The 17,245-nt window shown below is 45.0% G+C and overlaps 1 protein-coding gene across 4 annotated transcripts in view; it reads left to right on the forward strand.

The window, feature by feature from the left end:
• The window catches only part of TRIM2 (tripartite motif containing 2), a 424,869-nt gene that overhangs the window by 345,716 nt on the left and 61,908 nt on the right, over positions 1-17,245 (forward strand). For all 4 annotated transcript variants that reach the window (XM_078676945.1, XM_078676941.1, XM_078676944.1 and 1 more), the window contains exons 9-10: positions 1,706-1,874; positions 7,602-7,672. In XM_078676945.1, the coding sequence (XP_078533071.1) occupies positions 1,706-1,874; positions 7,602-7,672 (240 nt within the window). The remainder of the gene's footprint in view (positions 1-1,705; positions 1,875-7,601; positions 7,673-17,245) is intronic.

Raw genomic sequence — 17,245 nt, forward strand, 5'->3', positions numbered from 1 at the left:
TATTCTGGGACTGCTACTTTAACAATTCCTATTTTACGTACGAGACCTATGAATACCATACATATAATCATGTGTACATATATGTAAACCAGAAGTTATACTCAGAAATCTAAGATGGTGGCTGCCATGTCTAGACTATGTGAGAGTTTAGGGACTTCTGGAAAATATAGTTTGTTTGTGTGGTGTGTTCTCCGCACAAGCGAAGCCTCACACAAGACAGAGCATGCACTCTGCAAGGACCCCTAGCTTTTACTTCCTTGAGAGGGACTCAGTGCAATCAGGTTTGGAGTATCGCTCGCCCAGTCCTGCTAAGTCTTAAATAGCAAGTCATACCTCCTGACATGCTGCCTGACCTAAAAAAAACTAATTGAGAGGATGGATCATTTGTCGACCTATTCACAAAGTGTTTTTAACAAACATATACAAGTACAGTAGTGGTTCCTCCACTAAGGCAGAGAGGAGCATTGCCCCATTGCCAGGAAGCAGCAAAAGAAAGGAAAAAAATCAAATGATGATAATGGAATGTTATTATCATTTTATTTTCTCTTCCTGCTGGGGCAGCGTATATGAGGAGTGGGGCGGGGCTGCAGAGCAGGGGAGGAATGGTAGAACACTCCTGTGCGCAAGGACTTTTTGGTCGGCCCTCTCGGGCCACCCAAAACAGTCATGCACACTTCCCTGTTCTCCATGCAGGTTGCATTACAGCCTGCATGGAAAAGATGCCCATCCCTCAAGCACCTGGCTGAGCGCCGTGTCACAGTGCTCAGACCAATCACAATCCTGCATTGCAGTTTTGTGATTTGCTTAGGGCTGGGAGCCTGTCTGCCTGCTACCTGTTCCAAACTGTGGTCCGACACAGGCGAGCGGGAGAGAAGATGCGGGACCCAGTGGCAGCAAGGGAAATGTTTTTGTTTTTTAATGCAGCCTGCGGCCCCCCTTCCCCCTCGTACGAACTCCCTCGCACGCGAGCCCCCCAACCCGTGAGATTTGCCGGCCGCCCCTGTAGATGAACCTTTCACCGACCCCTCCTACCCAATTCCCCCTTTTTGTATTGAACTTCATTATATGTGCACCCCTGAACCATGTAAACACCCTCACACACATTCTGTAACATTGTGTGCCAGTGCCTGATCTGTTCTAAATAAACTTTCCAATAAAATAGAACAAATTGCATTGAAGTTTCTTCTTCTAACATGGTTTATTTCAGAAGTATGTTTGTGATGTATGTGCTGGTGCCAAATATCCTGAAGCTGTCCACAGTTGGCATGTTTGTGCTTTATGAAAGAATACATCTAAATCTTCTGGGTTAGGCAAGAAGCAGAATAACTCCATCATTTGCTAGGAGTTCTTGACTATCCCCTGTCACTGAAAGGGTGGTATAGCAAGAGTACTATTGGCCCTAATGTGAGGAAAGAAAATACCTCCCATCACCGAGTTCGAAATTACCAGTCATACATAATCGGGGTGTAGTGGACCTTTTATGTCCCTGGGCCACAGAGCCAAGGCACTTGTTGCACCAATGATAGGTAGGCATCTGCCCACCAAGCAATAATTAGAATCTTGAGCAACAACCTTTTTGTATTTTTATTTCTTTAAAAAAAAAATAAAAAAAAATACCAGCATGAGTTTCAAGCACTGTAGAAGACCTGCCTGGTCCTATGTTTTCTTCCATCATGCAATAATCCATTACTTTTCCTTCCAACAGACCAAGATTGGATCTGGAAAACTGATGGGACCCAAAGGTGTTTCGGTGGATCGCAATGGGCATATCATTGTCGTGGATAACAAAGCATGCTGCGTATTCATCTTCCAGGCCAATGGCAAAATAGTAACAAAGTTCGGTACCAGAGGAAATGGGGACCGTCAGTTTGCAGGTAAATGTCTCCATTTCCTACTAATCTTTGCAGGATGACAGAGTATGTTAACGATGTCAAACCAGAGTACATACTCATTCAAAGATAAACTATGCATAGAAACATCCTTTTCTGGAAATATTTTTAAGTTGCAAGGATTTGAAAAATGAACCAGTTCCACAGAGAAAGCAATATACTGATGCCCTTTGTAGGGGGTTTTGTTTCTGGTCAGGAGTTCTGCAGCTATAAACATTAAGCCCCAAATAATTGAGTAGTTTTTGCAGACGCAGGAGTCAATATGGAAAAATACAGATTTTTCCTGCAATCAAAGGAAAGATAGGTTTTAGTTGTTTAAACTAACAAAAATACATAGTTAGATCAGCCTTATCAGTATTAAAGCAGAATACCAGAAGTTGCAACCACTTTGTTGAAGTTTGAACCATGAATCAATACGTTCATGTTGTCACCGGGCACATTCTTTGGTGGCATAACTGGATAGAGAAATTGTAAATAAACAATTGATCAAAAACTACTCTTCTTTTTAGGTCAAGCCTAAGCCAGTGCGCATGCTCTGCTCTGCGAGGCTTCTTGTAAGCACTCTAAACTACTCTGTGTGGGTCTGACTCCCCCCACACATAGGATTGGCTTTTGCGTGTGTCTTTAACTAATAAAAGCACACAAATGGCTAAAGGCGGGTGCATGTCTCACCTTTTTTAATGCTCACTCCCACGCCGTTTTGCTCTCGGGAGCGAGCAGCGGTGAGCAGGGTGCCAGCTGCATTCCTCGTCGTGAATCAGGTTACTAATTAAACACAATGAGCCGTGCTTTTGAAAATGCTTGCTAGGGCTTTGGGCCAATCTGTTGCCGTGTAATGAATTGTAATTAACCCTTTGAAGAGCAGAAGTGGTATGCGAGGCAGCTAAGTATTCTAATACCACGGCCTCAGAAGGCCTCAACCAGCTGCAGACTTCCACAAATCCGAGATAACTTTAATGTGTAGCGAGGTCAAAGGTTCTGGTTTCCGCTGGCTCGCGAAGAATGTACTGGGCACCAGCAGTAGCATCTGGACTTACTTAGCGGTAACATATATAATTAAGGCTTCCGGTTTTCCGTTTTTACTGATTTTTTCAGATAAATACAGACAGAAAACAATTTGTTTCCTGTATGTATTTATTATAAAAAGTGGGAAAAACTGAAAATGGTACTTGTTTTGAGACTCTCCATCTTGTCTTTCATGATTTCAGGCAACAGCTGAGCAGATAGACAGCATGGAGAATTAAAAAACAAGGATGCCATTTCCGTAAATACAGTCATATATTAACATATATTTGTAGCGTAATGCTAATATATACCTGTGAGTGTAGTGTTTTGTTATACGTGGCTGCTTAATTTGCTAAATCGTGATAGACATTCATGTACGAGTGCAAATTCAAGAGTTAAATAAATGTGGAAATATACCATTTTACAACTTCATTTATCCTCAAAACACAAACTAAATATGGATAAATACCAATAAGGTGGCTAAGAAATAAATATGGATAAATACAGACAGAAATGCTAAGAAAATAAATACCATAAAACCGGGAGCCCTTTATATAATGTTGCTAATTGATGAGCCATCGTTGTTTTCTTTACTTGGTACGTGAGGCTAGCATTATTTTAATTTTGCGGTCCGTGGCTTGCTGCCATAAGACGCACAGCGAAACCCCTCTTAAAAAGGAAACACAAAACGTAGCAGCCTTACTTTTTGCTAATATTTAATTAAAAAAAAAGGCAAGTACAGTAGTTCTCAACAGCTGGGATCATATATCCACCCCCACCATCCCGGTTAAAAAAAAGTGACAGAATTGGCGTATTTATTAGCTCTAACCAGAAACAAATATATATCGAATAAGAGGCAAAGTAAATCTTTATTCATCACAGCGCATGACAGACAGACTGTGGTTAATTTCAGCATAAACTTATATTAATCAAGTACAAGGGAAACGCCATTGCTGTATAAAACTCGTGCAGAAAGCTGTTTTACAACAAGCATTTGCAATGCAATAGGTCTTGCATTTACACGTGTTTGAGCTATTGACATTGCAAATGACAATGCCTTTTATTTTTGTTTTCGTTTTTAAAGCATAAATAAAAGGCATTGTCATTTACAATGCAAATAGCTTAAACTTGCGTAAATGCGAGACCTATTGCATTGCAAATGCTTGTTTACATCTGTCAATTTCTCCCAAAGTTGTCAATAGATGACTAGTGACCGAATATGATGTAGTCTTGAAGTTACTGAGCTTGGTGTTACTCGACTTTAACCTCTTCCACGCTCGTGACGGAACGGTTCCGTCACGAGCCACGGGTGGGCTGTGCTGGTGACGGAATGGTTCCGTCACGGCCCTGCCGCCACGCCTGTGCGGCGCGAATTCCGCGCCTGCGCTAACGTTCTGAAGAACGGGCGGGTCCGTGACGGAACCGTTCCGTCACAAGCACAGCTCACCCGCGAGCCGTGACGGAGCGGTTCCGTCACAAGCACGGAACCGCCGCGAGGCCGCCCCACCCCCTTAGCGCTGCGGCGGAATAGCCGCCGTAGCGAAGGAGCTAAACAACTCCCTGTTCTTTTTTTTACTACACCATATTGATGATCATGCCCAGCTATTTAAAGAGTCTGGTGTAGGTATGTTAATATGTTGAGGACACTGTAGACAGGCATATTGCCTGGTGAGCTGACAAGCTGTTTCTGTCAGAAAAAGCTCAGTGAGGATCGCTTTGTTGGGATGATGCTTTAAGCTGGACTAAATGTTGTTTCATATGCTTGATGTGTCACACAGGTCATGATGTATGGAGTTTGCTACAGAGTGTGTCTGTCATAGCATCTTGATTAAGAGATGACCAAGAATGCCACAATGGCCCTTACTTAGAAGTGAATCTCACATTTTGAGAGGGTGTGCATGAAGCTTTCATTAAGTTCTTATGAAAGATTATTAGATGGAATTTAATGGAGATTCAGGAATGATAACTGATGGTAGCTGTAGCAAATTAACCTTGTGTGCATGGTTAATACATACAAAAAGAGCACACTACATATGGGGGTAAGTGTGCCCTCGCAGTGAAATAAATCCCAAAGCTATTTCACTGTGTAGGCCTGGCTAGAATTTCCCCTAAAAGGCCTAGGTGGAATTAAATCTTTTTTTCACCTGTGCATAGGAAAGGACTTGAATAATGCTTCAAAGTTATTCCCTGCTCAGTTTTTAAAATCTGATTTAATGGTGAAATCAATTTTGTTATAACTTAAGCCGAAAAGTAACTTTGTAAAAATGCACTTTAGGCTTCCTGAGCCAAAACTGGCTTAAAACCAGTATTTAACACATCACACCTCCAGAGCAGGAAACTCATCCTTGGCTGCAATAGATAACAAGCCTGACTCATAAGACAATGGCATGTCTCTGAGACCAGGAAAGGTCAATGTGTGTTGACCATTGACCTCTTAGCAGGGATTAGGTATCTGGGAGTGGACAGGAGTAGTTGGCATTCCAGAGGGCAGCTTCAGCATTTCTGCTCTTGACTTAGATACCACGAGGGCTTCTACTTTTCATTCCTATGCCCCTCCAAGGCAGCCAGTCTCCAGTCAAAGTAGGAAGGAAAGCTAGTTCAGCCACCCCTCACACTAGCAGAGCTTGAATACATATCTTTCACTGGGAGAGTTACTGACTCTGGCTCAGAGGACATCGCCTCTGGGCCCAGGAAAGGGCAATTGGTGTTAACTGCTGACCACTCAGCAGAGAATAGTTATATGGGAGTACAGGAAAAGTTGGAAGAACAAAAGGTTTATTAAGCTTTATCGCTTTTGGCTCAAAGATGCCAGGGAAAGATTCTCCTGTTCTTCACCCGGGCTTTCCTAGACAGTCATGCTCCAGCCACAATGGGGGGGAAAACCAGTTTTGACCCGCCCTATAGGGCAGTGGCCAAGAAGCTGAAGACAGGCCTGACTGGTGGCAGTTGGGTCTTTCCACATTGAATCAGGATACACTGGGTAATTTAAAGCCTGCCTCTGCAATCCAGAGACTTCTCTTAGTTTGTATCATTTAGCTCTTATTTTTTAAGTGCCAATATAGTCTCTTTTCTCATCCTGTGTATTTTGCAATCCACAGACAATCCGGTCAGATCATGCAGTTGTGCTAGTGGAAGCTGCATGTTTTTGATGAATCATATAATGGTGTTTTTATGCATCTGGGTTGTTCCCTGCAGAAATCTGTAGGTTGACATTTCACAGTAAGGCAAAGAGGAAGAGCTGCAAAAAGAGGAGGGGCCTTGAAGAAAAAAGCTAAGATTTGAGTGGTAGCTTTTTTCCTGCCACTGGCTAGTGCATAGAATAAATCTGGCACTTTACCACCACCTCCTTAGAGCACTCCATCTAATGATGAAATCCTGACTTATGACTCCTGCTGGAATAACAGGACTCACACAGGGACTCAGGGACTCCTAATTATGCGGGTACCAAGGCACTAGAACTGCTCTCCAAGGGTCAAGTGGGAGGCCTCCTTCTTCAGGGACAGAAAAAAGCAAAAGGACTGGCTGTTGAGAGATCTGGTGTCCAGAAGCCTGTGCTGAAGGGCAAAGGGCTGCAGGACTGGCCAGAAGAAGTTTTCCTAGCAGTTGGAGACAAAGTCTGAAGGTAACACTTTTGACTGGGACAATCCACTTTATGTAGCTAACCTCCACTTCATCTCAGTCAGCCTGAAATTACACCTGGGTCCTGGTCCACCATGAATTGTTGCTTTTCCATAGTTCCTGACTTTTCTAGATGCCTTTTTCCTCAGTGTTTCCCTTAACCTATTTTGAATATCTGGTTGCTTTTTGTCCATTACATTTTTCTCTATTCATTTAAATTGGTTTGAGAATGTTATTGTGTTGTGTACTTTATTTTAAACTTGTTGGCACTACTTGAATTTAGCACACAATTCTCTGGGGATTGCCTGCTGCTTGTGCCATAGCTATCGGGGATTGAGCAAAGATTCTCTCTGAACTGTGCTTTGACCTAATCAGAGTGAGTTTATTGAGCTGGTAGGGGTGCTCTCCTCCTAAATTAATAATCCTATTTGTGACAGTAGCAACAGTAACCCTATTCTCATCTGAGCACTGCAGGCTCTCTATATACAACATCCCTGTATCCATCAGGATTTCTGCAACACTGCACCAATTTAGGAAAGAATTAAAGACTCCTCTTTTTAAAGAACATTATGCACAAACTATCCTCAACCCGGCTCCATCTCACCTTACCCTTCGGCTCAATGCTTGTCATCTGCTTGTTCATCATGCCCAGTTCATTTTGGCTAACTAGGTCTCCGCTATAGAAATACTATATACACGCATCTGTGCATCCTGTTTAGAAAGCATTGATTTATGTGAATTAATAGCGTATTAAATTGTATCAAGGATGGTTGGCTCAGCCTAAATCCTTCTGAGGTTAATCATGTTTTGTTATAGAAGTTTTGATACAAAAAAAACACCTGGATATCTTGGGGAACATTCTGAGCAATATATAAGCAGCTATTGTGTGAGCTCAATTTCTTTTTTTGCCTAATTAGTCTTCATAGAAGTTGGACCAATGAATATGTTATAAGTTAAAAATGCATAATGGAAGACATATTCTCAGATGAATGGTTATTGTTACTACTAAATAGTTCTCCCCTACCCTCTTTACTTATGAATAATATAGTTGGTGTTTAAAGTCTCATTTTCTAACTACATTCTCCTTAGGTCCTCATTTTGCAGCGGTGAACCACAACAACGAAATCATTGTGACGGACTTCCACAACCACTCAGTAAAGGTACGGTGCCAGACTTTCTGGTTTCAAGCTACTGTATCCTGCATACTGCCTCACAGTTTTGTCGTAGGCTAATAAATAACTAACACATATCTGAAATGAATGTTCCATTTTGTCAGGAAGGGGGTTCACTAATACTGATAAAACATGATTGCACCTAGCAGTGTTGCATGACTTCTGCGTTGCATGCTTAAAGAGATTCAAGCAACAATAGTTCTTACAGCCGTGGCCCGTGGATGGAGTTGCGGTGGGGCAGAGAGGCGGGGCAGGGGAGGGGCAGGGTGAGGGGTGCTTAAAACCGGCATATGGATATTTGGAGGTAAGTAAACAATTTAATTAATAAAACGAATTTGGAAGGGCGCGCTGCATCGCATTTTGCGCACTACGCACACTGCCCCTCCGCAACTCCGTCCACGGGCCGCGGCTGAGTTCTTATAAATGTTTGTCTGTCAAAGGTGATTTGGTACTGCCACTGTCTAACGTTACAACATCATTTTAGCAAAAAACAGACATTGCAGACTAAACGTATGTCCAACACCGACGGTTTCTGAAAGATTTCGGGGGTGAAAGCTCATAATAACGGGGAGTGGTGTAAATGATTAAGAAAATGTTTATTTTTTATTGAACAAATATATTTTAAAACAATCATAATATCTGAAGAATTGTTTGCACGGCAACGATGTAACTCTGAATCTAATATTTTTGTGTTTGACTTTGATTAGGTTTTCATACTTGTAAATCTATTCTGCCCCGCCACATACCACATATCTCCTAAAAATCTAGAAAGTTCTCAGTTTTGGTATAACGTTCAGGTGGGTTTGTAATTAGCTCCTTCATTCCCTCTTTTCTTTTTCATCCCATTAAAAGGCTTAATTTGCTTAGGTTATGTTTCCTCTGTTGAATGATTTGTGGTTTATTTTCCTTAATGTAGAAGGGATCTCAAAACCCACCTCTTCAAGGACCTTTTCCACTGCAAGGCTAAGGCAATACCCACAATCAGTAGTCTAATCTCTTGAATCCTAGAGCCTCCGCCAATGACATAACAACGCTACCCCAACCATCCTAGCTTCCTATACAGTCTTCGAACTTTCTAACCAGTGGTTACCTTGGGAAAAAAAGAAATAAGTGCAATAGCCCAAATTTTTCTTAGGGGCCCAAAGGAAGCACCGCAAGACACAAGGGTTGTCGAATACCAAGATTGCCTAGTTTTCATACCACCTCATGCCTCTTTTTTCCACCACCCTACACACCCTGTCTCTTTATCTCACTCTTGTAGGTTCTTGATGCTTATTTTTACCTTTTGCCACAGTTTTACGATGTTTTTCACCTTCTTTCAAAAAATATTACTATAGACTTCATTTAAGTACTACATTCAGAAAGGAAAGCAAGGGAAATTACCAGGGACACCATCATCTGAATGTGAAAAACAAGAAAAATCCTGGAACTAGTGAAACATAGCAACAATTCAAGGGTCAGTGGTCCCTTAGGAGTATCCGGCAAAAATTAGAAAACAATCTCTTTACTATATGAGAATTGAGCATTAGAGAGTATTGTTTCCACACCATGCAAATCAAAAATACACCTCATGAGCGCACCTTGCGTTCATGGCCTAGCCTCATCCTCAAATGCAGATTGTCTTTAATGCCTTTTCTTGTTTGCAAGTAAGCGTGAGGTAGGGTGATCACATTACTCTTGTTCATTATGGACACAATCTCCAGTCCTGAACTTGTCACCTACAAACCGTCGATTTTAGACGTGCTAGTCGAATTCCTTCAATAGAAGTAAAACAAGAGTACAACACCAATGAAGCATTAGTTTATCAAACAAAATTCCACAACTGGAACCAGTGTCTGTAATGACCTGGAGGGAGGTGGTCACTCTAGTGAGCGTTGATCTGAGGAGAAGATGGTCCCACAGATACCTCCTATGCACTTTCTCTACCTGTAAAGAATATAAAGGTGAGTCCCCTAATACTGGCACAACTAACTGCCCCTCTCCCTATGTGTTGAAGTAAAGGCGGAGGCTAATGACATGAGCTGATAAATAAAGGACATGCGTGAGGTTGGAAACTAGGACATGTTTAAGTAACTTTGGTGCAAGAAGTTGAAAGATTCTGCAGCCCACATAGCATAAGTTGTGGTCAAACAAGCATGTGGAAAGCAACCTGGCAACCAAGTGTGTAGTGTTTACTATCATCCACAGCACACTTCATTTTACAGTAAAAATCATAGAATCAACAAGGTACGTAAACAAAAAATTGCATCAAGAAAGCATCCAGGTCGTTTATTAAGTGCTATTTCTAGCGCAAAATTAAAAGCAGTCACCCAAATGAGGAGGAGTTATGTTTCAGTGCAATCAGTTAACCTGGACAGTTTCATCAGGACAAAAACAGAAAGGACTCTCTACCTACAGTCTATCTTTGAAAGTCAAGGTACAGAGTTTTCAGGGTGGTAAAAAAAATGGCCCTGTCACATCAAAATCAATGAATTCTAACTAAAACAAAAGAATACCTGTGAGTGTATGATGTAAATAAATACTTACCAAGTCTATGAACCTAGCTTTAACATTAATAATTTAGACTTAAAGATTGCATACCGTTCACAATCAAACGTATAAGCAACCTTAGGACAACGTGGGACTGTCTTGAATATTATTATGTACAGTAACGTGATGTTTTCAAGGGACAATCTATAAGCATCATCTTCATGGCAGGAATCAATGCCTATCCATATATTTCAGACTTACCAAACCTACAGATGGAAATAGTAGTATTAAAACTCAGCATAGGTTTAAATCTATTGTGTTCCTAACCAGAGGGTGTAACGTTTTTACAAGAAGGTGAGTGTATTTGCCGCTGTGATGCAGACAGTGAGACAAGTGTATACATTTTGCACAAATGCCGAGGCACAAAAAGAAGTCCAATACATTGCAGCTGGCTATTAGCCACTCAAGTAGATAAGAAGTCCATAAAACAGTCATGATTTTTCTTATGTATCCTTTATTCCAAATCAAGTACGATTTTCATATCATCCAAAACAGGCAGCCGACATGTGTTTTGTCTGAAAGGACTTTCCCTAGGCTAAACTCAAGAGAGCCATTGTATAATTAAGAATTCTACGTCCATGTAAGACGTGTACCAACTGCATTGAAGGTGTGACACCTGTAGTCTAGAGAGTTGAAGAACCGGGATAACCCACTTACTGCGTCTCGGCAGCGGGGGAACCGCCCAAATCTTCAATACCTTCCATACTTAGTAAAAGGAGACACAGGAGCCTTCGTCTGCAGGAGATACCCAGATTTATTTCAATAGCCCGGGCTATGGAACAGAGTCCCAAGCTAGTCAGAGACAAGACAGAGGAGGCTGCTTCTTCACTCTGTAGCTTACAAGCCTTTTATACATTTTTTATCCCAGTCTTTTGGTTGTTAGTCCATTGTTCAATCAGGGCAGTGTTTGCAGTTGATAACCAGATCCAGACGATGTTTGTAGTTGGTGACCTGGTCAAGGCTTGGTACACAGATCATTGTTCACTCTGCTTGATCAAAGCCGTTCTTTCAAGTCATTGTTTAACCCTTTAAGTGCTGCCGTCGGCCAACGGTCGTCACGGGCACTACCTCCCCAGTGCTGCGTGCGACCGCTGGACGTCCAGTTCAGCACTGGATAATGGACAGCGCAGCACTGGGGAGGTTTATTTACGAAGCTGCTAAGGTGTTAATCAGCCTGATCAGGGCCCAACAGTCAGACCATTGTCCAGATAACCTGATCACGGTGTCAAGGATGTTTACCAGGCTGGGAGCAGGAGATGGAAAACAAGCTTGTTTACACAGGGCGTGGGTGTCTCATGGCTTTCTGTTGAACTGCAAAGAACAGGGGGCTGGGTGTGCGACAGTTGGGCAGAAATGCAGGCTGCAAGATGGTCTCTGTCGTGTCAGTTTAGATTTTCCTCAGGCATCAGCAGAAACGGCCAGGTGGGTCGTGTGGAAGTGTTTGACACGAGATGGCAATGAAAAAACAGTCCTGGTACAAATGATACTAATCAGAAAAACACTTTTCCTCAGAACCTCCTTTTGCTATTGAGTGGCAAATACTTTTAAGAAATGTCAATGTTCATAAGACCATCTGTTTCTTGTTGGAACATCATCATCATCATATTGGTGTTGTGAATGTTAGAGGGTGGAGGCTTGATGGTCTGGACACACATTGTACAGAGCACTGGCAGGCACTGAAAGCACAAGCAACAGGAGACCAGAACAGCTAATCCCAAGGCAAGGAAGATGAGGACCCTCCAACCCCACTGGAAAAGGAGGCCCCAGATCCAGCTGGTGAGGGACCAGCTGCCTTCATCCAAATTAATTTCGGAAGAAAGGGCATCGTACACTGTAGGTGCGTTGTCTGGGATGTACACGCAGCAGCTTGAGCCGATCAATTTACATACACCACCACGATCAGCAAGGATGACGTCGAGGATCATGCGGTTTTGGAGCGTTAAAGGCGCTCTGCATGGAGGTCTGCAGTGATATTGGAGAGGGCACCAACTGTTACTGTGATGGTGGCCTCAAGGACCCAGGTCAGTCCTCGTACAGCCCAACTGTTTGCCATGGGGCTCCAGAATGGAAGGAAACCTTTACAGAAGTCCCAGGCTTCCTGGCTCGCTGTATCCTCGGCTGATATGACGCCCCTACGTGAGCGGCGCAGGGTGCCCTTCATTGACTGGTGGTAACCTCCATGGGTAGAGTATGTTGGTGGAAGGAGGAAGGCCAGATAGCCGGTACCAGACTTGTTACGGGGGAGCCAAGTGTAGGCGGCAGTGCCACAGATGAAATAGGTGTTGGGGGATGCCACCAGCTTCGGAGGAGATGTAGAGTTCAAAGCTTTTGTGATATCACATGTACTGGTACCAACTTTCGTAGTCCCTAGGCCATGGATGCAGACACAGCCGTGCACATTTATGACATTCACAGTGCCTCGTTCATCCGGCAGTATCCTTCTTGTGCGGAATCTGAAAATGTTCATCGAGTGGTTGAGTTGAATACTACCATTTCACTGAGTTCATCTGGTGGTAGTAGCAATGTGGACGAGCTGGTCGAGCAAAAAGGAGCATTGGCATTGCCATATCTGTTCCGCCAGAAGTCATCCCGAAATGTCCAAAGGATAGAATTGGCAGTACCATTGACAGTGTAGGCCTCCTGCATCATCCTCCACCATGCAAGACAAGAACCAGTGATGGAGAAGGGGTAAGGAAAGAATGGAACAGGGTGTATCATGGAATGCGGCATCAGTCCACAGACCCAGCAGTTGGAAGTGTTCATGATCAGCTGATGATGATGCAACATTTGGATGAAGGTGTTGTTTAAGAATTCTGCACGGTGGGGTAATTCGTGGGCTGGTAGCGTGTAATACTGGTGTTCTGCAGGAGTCGGGGTAGGAGTTGGTGAGGTAACAGGATGGATGGTAGATTAGTAACAGCCAACCAAAGATAGACAGGATGAGGGAGACATGAAGCATTTACTATGATGGCGGCTGTCTGTGATTGGTGGTTGCTTCACTGGGCGCAGGTGCTAAGGAGCCCTATGGCATACCTTAGTCTGACACACCAGCACTACTCATCTGGGAAGATCACAGCCCTACAGCCTATGAGCACTTGGCGAAGTCAGGGGCAAGCCTTCCCTTGGGGGCGCAAGTTATATCGGTCGGAAGTAGGAACAGTATGGTCGGGAAACAATTGTTCTTGGTGTTGAGCAGAGTTAGTGGAAGGTTCCACGCTTCCTTTCAGTATGTTGTCACTCTCTGCTTCCGTATATGTAGAATGCAGTCTGGCATCGCTGAATGGGACAAACGTCGGAACTGTTTCTGTTTCTGAGTCTCCTTGTCCTTCCCTCACCCACTGATCATAGGGGTGGGGCATAGGCACATGCCGGCAGTGAGACGAATGAACCCAATTCTTCCGACCTTCTACTTTCACAGCGGTGCGGGTGGCCAGTAACACCTGACGGGGCTGTGTCCAGCGGGGCTCGAGGCTCTTAGTCCGTTGAAAGTTCCGGATCAGGACATATTCTCTAGGTTGGATAACGTGTCCTGGGCCCTCGCTTTTGTCAGGTATGGCCTCGTGCAGAGTACGAAAGGTATTAGTTAAATGTCAGATCAGCTCTGAGCCACTACCAAAATATCTATGATTTAGTTGAGGATGGTGCCCCAGATGTCTTAGCCATTACGGAAACTTGGCTTCAAGACACGGATGTAGCTATTCCAAATTTCGTGTGTCCTCCTGGCTATTCTATGTTCACTTTGAACAGACCGTCCAGAGGTGGCGGTATAGCGCTAATAGCCAGGTCCTGCTTTGCATGCGTGTGGAATGGCCTTAACATCGCCGGCTGTGAAAGTGCCTCTTTTAAAATCACTGTCAGCCCTGAATTTACATTCTCCGGGATGGTGGTGTACCGTCCGCCGGGCAGTGACGTGGTGTTTCGGAGTTCGTTTCCAGATGCCCTTGGCACACTGGTCATGGGATGTGCCAACTATTCCATCTTGGGCGACCTGAACTTACATTTCGACGCACCCTCCAACTTGGCGGTTCGCAGCATCACCGCTGACTTAGAGGCCTTTCAGCTTGTCCAGCAGGTTTCGCAGCCTACCCACATAGGGGGTCATATTCTTGACCCCTTTTTTACCAACCTGCCGGGGACGAATATTACATCTATCTCTCCGTTAACATGGACTGACCATTTTTTGGTGACCATTCTGTGTCCCATCTCGACGGCTCCTTCCACCCCGTCGGTGAGATGTGTTCCAAGGAGGTTGTGGAATAAAGTTAGGCTTGAGGATTTTCACCACCTTCTAGCAGAAGATCCGTTGGGTCCATTGGAAGGTGTGGAGGAGGGGTATGACCGCTTCTGCTCCTGGACTACCAGGGCTCTCGACACTCTGATTCCCATTACATCGAGTAAAATCAGTATTAGAGAGTCGAGCCCCTGGTACGACAGCACCTTGCGTGCCTTGAAGAGAGTCTGTAGACGGGCAGAGAGAGCTTGGCGAAAGACATATGGAGCTGATTTAAAAGCTGCATATGCTGCATCCATTAAGATCTACCATCGGGCCATCTGTCAAGCTCGGGCAACTTACTATGCTGCAGAATTTCGCTGTAGCCCAAACCCGTCGAAGACTATCTTTAAGGCCGTGAAGGATCTGGTAGCGAAGCGAACCTCCTCTGCAGTGGCGAGTTCCATCTCCCACTGTGAATCCCTGGCTGCGTACTTCCTGGGGAAAGTCCAAACAATCTACCGGGCATTCCCTAACACAGGGATCGATTTGGGAAGCTCCAACGTGACGCCACACGCTATCACCCTGCTTTCCTTTCCCCCTCTTTCCTTAGATGGGTTTGACAAACTTGCTTTGCGAGTTAAATCTGGCTCTCCATCCGACCCAGTTAGGCCCGCTCTGTTTAGAGAGCAGGCCTTTGTGGGGCGCACTACGGTGTGTGCCCTTGTCAACCTGTCTTTGGAGACAGGGGTGGTTCCAACTAAGTGGAAGCAGGCCGTGGTGTCTCCCATCCTTAAAAAGCCTTCCTTGGACCCATCTAAACCCGAGAATTATCGTCCCATCTCGCTGCTGCCTTGGCCGGCGAAGATAACAGAGGCCCATGTCAACTTGGCCCTGTCTGAGTACCTCACTCGAACCAATGTCCTCGACCCCACACAAAACGGCTTCCGTGCTGGGCACAGCACGGAGACTGCTCTCCTTGTGATGGTGGAACATCTCCGTGCGGTGTTGGATGCTAGACAGACGGCGGCGCTGATATTGTTAGATCTCAGCGCCGCATTCGACACTGTCTCTCACAGCATCCTCCTGCATCGGCTCGAGGAGATAGGTGTCGGTGGGCAGGCTCTGCAATGGTTCCGCTCCTACCTCGGCGATCGTTCCTTCTGTGTTTCCATCTCTCCCTTCAAGTCCAACTTCCAACCACTGGCCATGGGGGTTCCACAGGGATCCTTGCTGAGTCCCACGCTGTTTAATCTGTACGTGAGACCGCTAGCTGATGTCGCTAGGCAGTGGGGCCTAACCATGGTCTCATATGCCGACGACACACAGCTGGCGGTTACTCTCAGCGGGGATGCGGAAGTGGATGCCCCCAGGTTTCAGGATGGATTGAAGGAGGTGGCTAGCTGGTTGACAGGGAACTGTCTCCAGCTGAATGCCACTAAAACAGAGGTTATGGTTGTCGGCAGGGGAGCGGAACTTTGGGGTGACCAATGGTGGCCACCCGAGCTGGGACCATCCCCGGTGCCGGTCTTGGAGCTGAAAAATCTGGGTGTGTGGATAGACTCGGGTCTGACCTTTGTAGGGCACACCAAAAGAACAGCGGCTTGCTGCTTTGGTCTGTTGAACGGCTTAAGACCTGTTCTTTAGTACTTTGATGCCCCCACCAGACAGCTTGTAATCCAGGCCACTGTCACCTCTCGCCTGGATTACGCGAGTTCTCTTCTCGCAGGGGCCAACCAGGCCGAGCGTACTCGATTACAACGGGTACAAAATGCCGCAGCCAGGGCGATTGTCGGCCTCCCCAAGTTCTGTTCGGTCGCGAATGTCCTCCGCTCCCTTCACTGGCTCCCAATAAGGAAGCGTATTCTTTTTAAGGTACTCTGCCTCGCTTTTAAGATCCTGAGAGGCATGGGCCCTGAAATTTTGTCTGGCTCGCTCTCCTTTTATGTTCCTACCCGCACTCTCCGCTCCCAGGGCCAGGCCCTGGTCGTAGTTCCCAGATATAGGCTCTGCCGCATGGGCGGCCGTTCCTTTGGTGTAAAGGCGGCATCAGCTTGGAACTCCCTCCCGGTGGAATTGCGCCTGTTAGAGGATCTCATGGCTTTTAGGAAAGCCTTGAAAACATTCTTGTTTTAGTCTTTTTCTCTAGTCTGTGCTATGCACCTAGAGTGGTCCTCCCTGCTTCCCTTTTAGTTGTGTTATGTCTACAGTATGAGGTTAGGCCTATGAAGGCTCGCACCTGCTTTTGTGTTCGTGGGGCCATCATAGCATTGATAATGGCTACACGATCAGCGGTGAGCTGCCTTCCCTCCTTCGAGAGAAGATGACCTAAATAGGTCACCTTCTCTTAACAAAATTGAAGCTTTTTCAAAGAGACTTTGTGATTATGGAGGGCAAGGTGTTGTAACAAACAGAGAGTAGCTTCTTTACGTGCTGGGGCAGAATTTGCAGCAATGAGGAGATCATCTACATATTGTAATAGTGTGGAATTATCAGGGAGTTCCAAGGAATCTAGTTGACTTTTTAGGGCTTGACTATAGATACTGGGGCTCTCGGTGAAACCTTGAGGGGCGCTGCAGAATCTAAAGCTCCGCCCACCAAGGGAGAAACCAAAGAAATGTCTGCTGTCAGGATGTATAGGAATGCTGAAAACCGCATTCTTCAGGTCTATGACAGAGAAGTGCGTGGCACCAGAAGGGACCATCATTAAGAGGGCTGTAAAGTCGAGGACAACAGGATTTTGGGAGATAGTTATTTTGTTAAGGGCTCTCGGGTCAATCACAAATCGGTAAATTTTAGGGGAGAGAGCATCTCCATTGGTC

The sequence above is a fragment of the Lissotriton helveticus genome, chromosome 2_1 (assembly GCF_964261635.1).
Source record: "Lissotriton helveticus chromosome 2_1, aLisHel1.1, whole genome shotgun sequence".
NCBI lineage: Eukaryota > Metazoa > Chordata > Amphibia > Caudata > Salamandridae > Lissotriton > Lissotriton helveticus.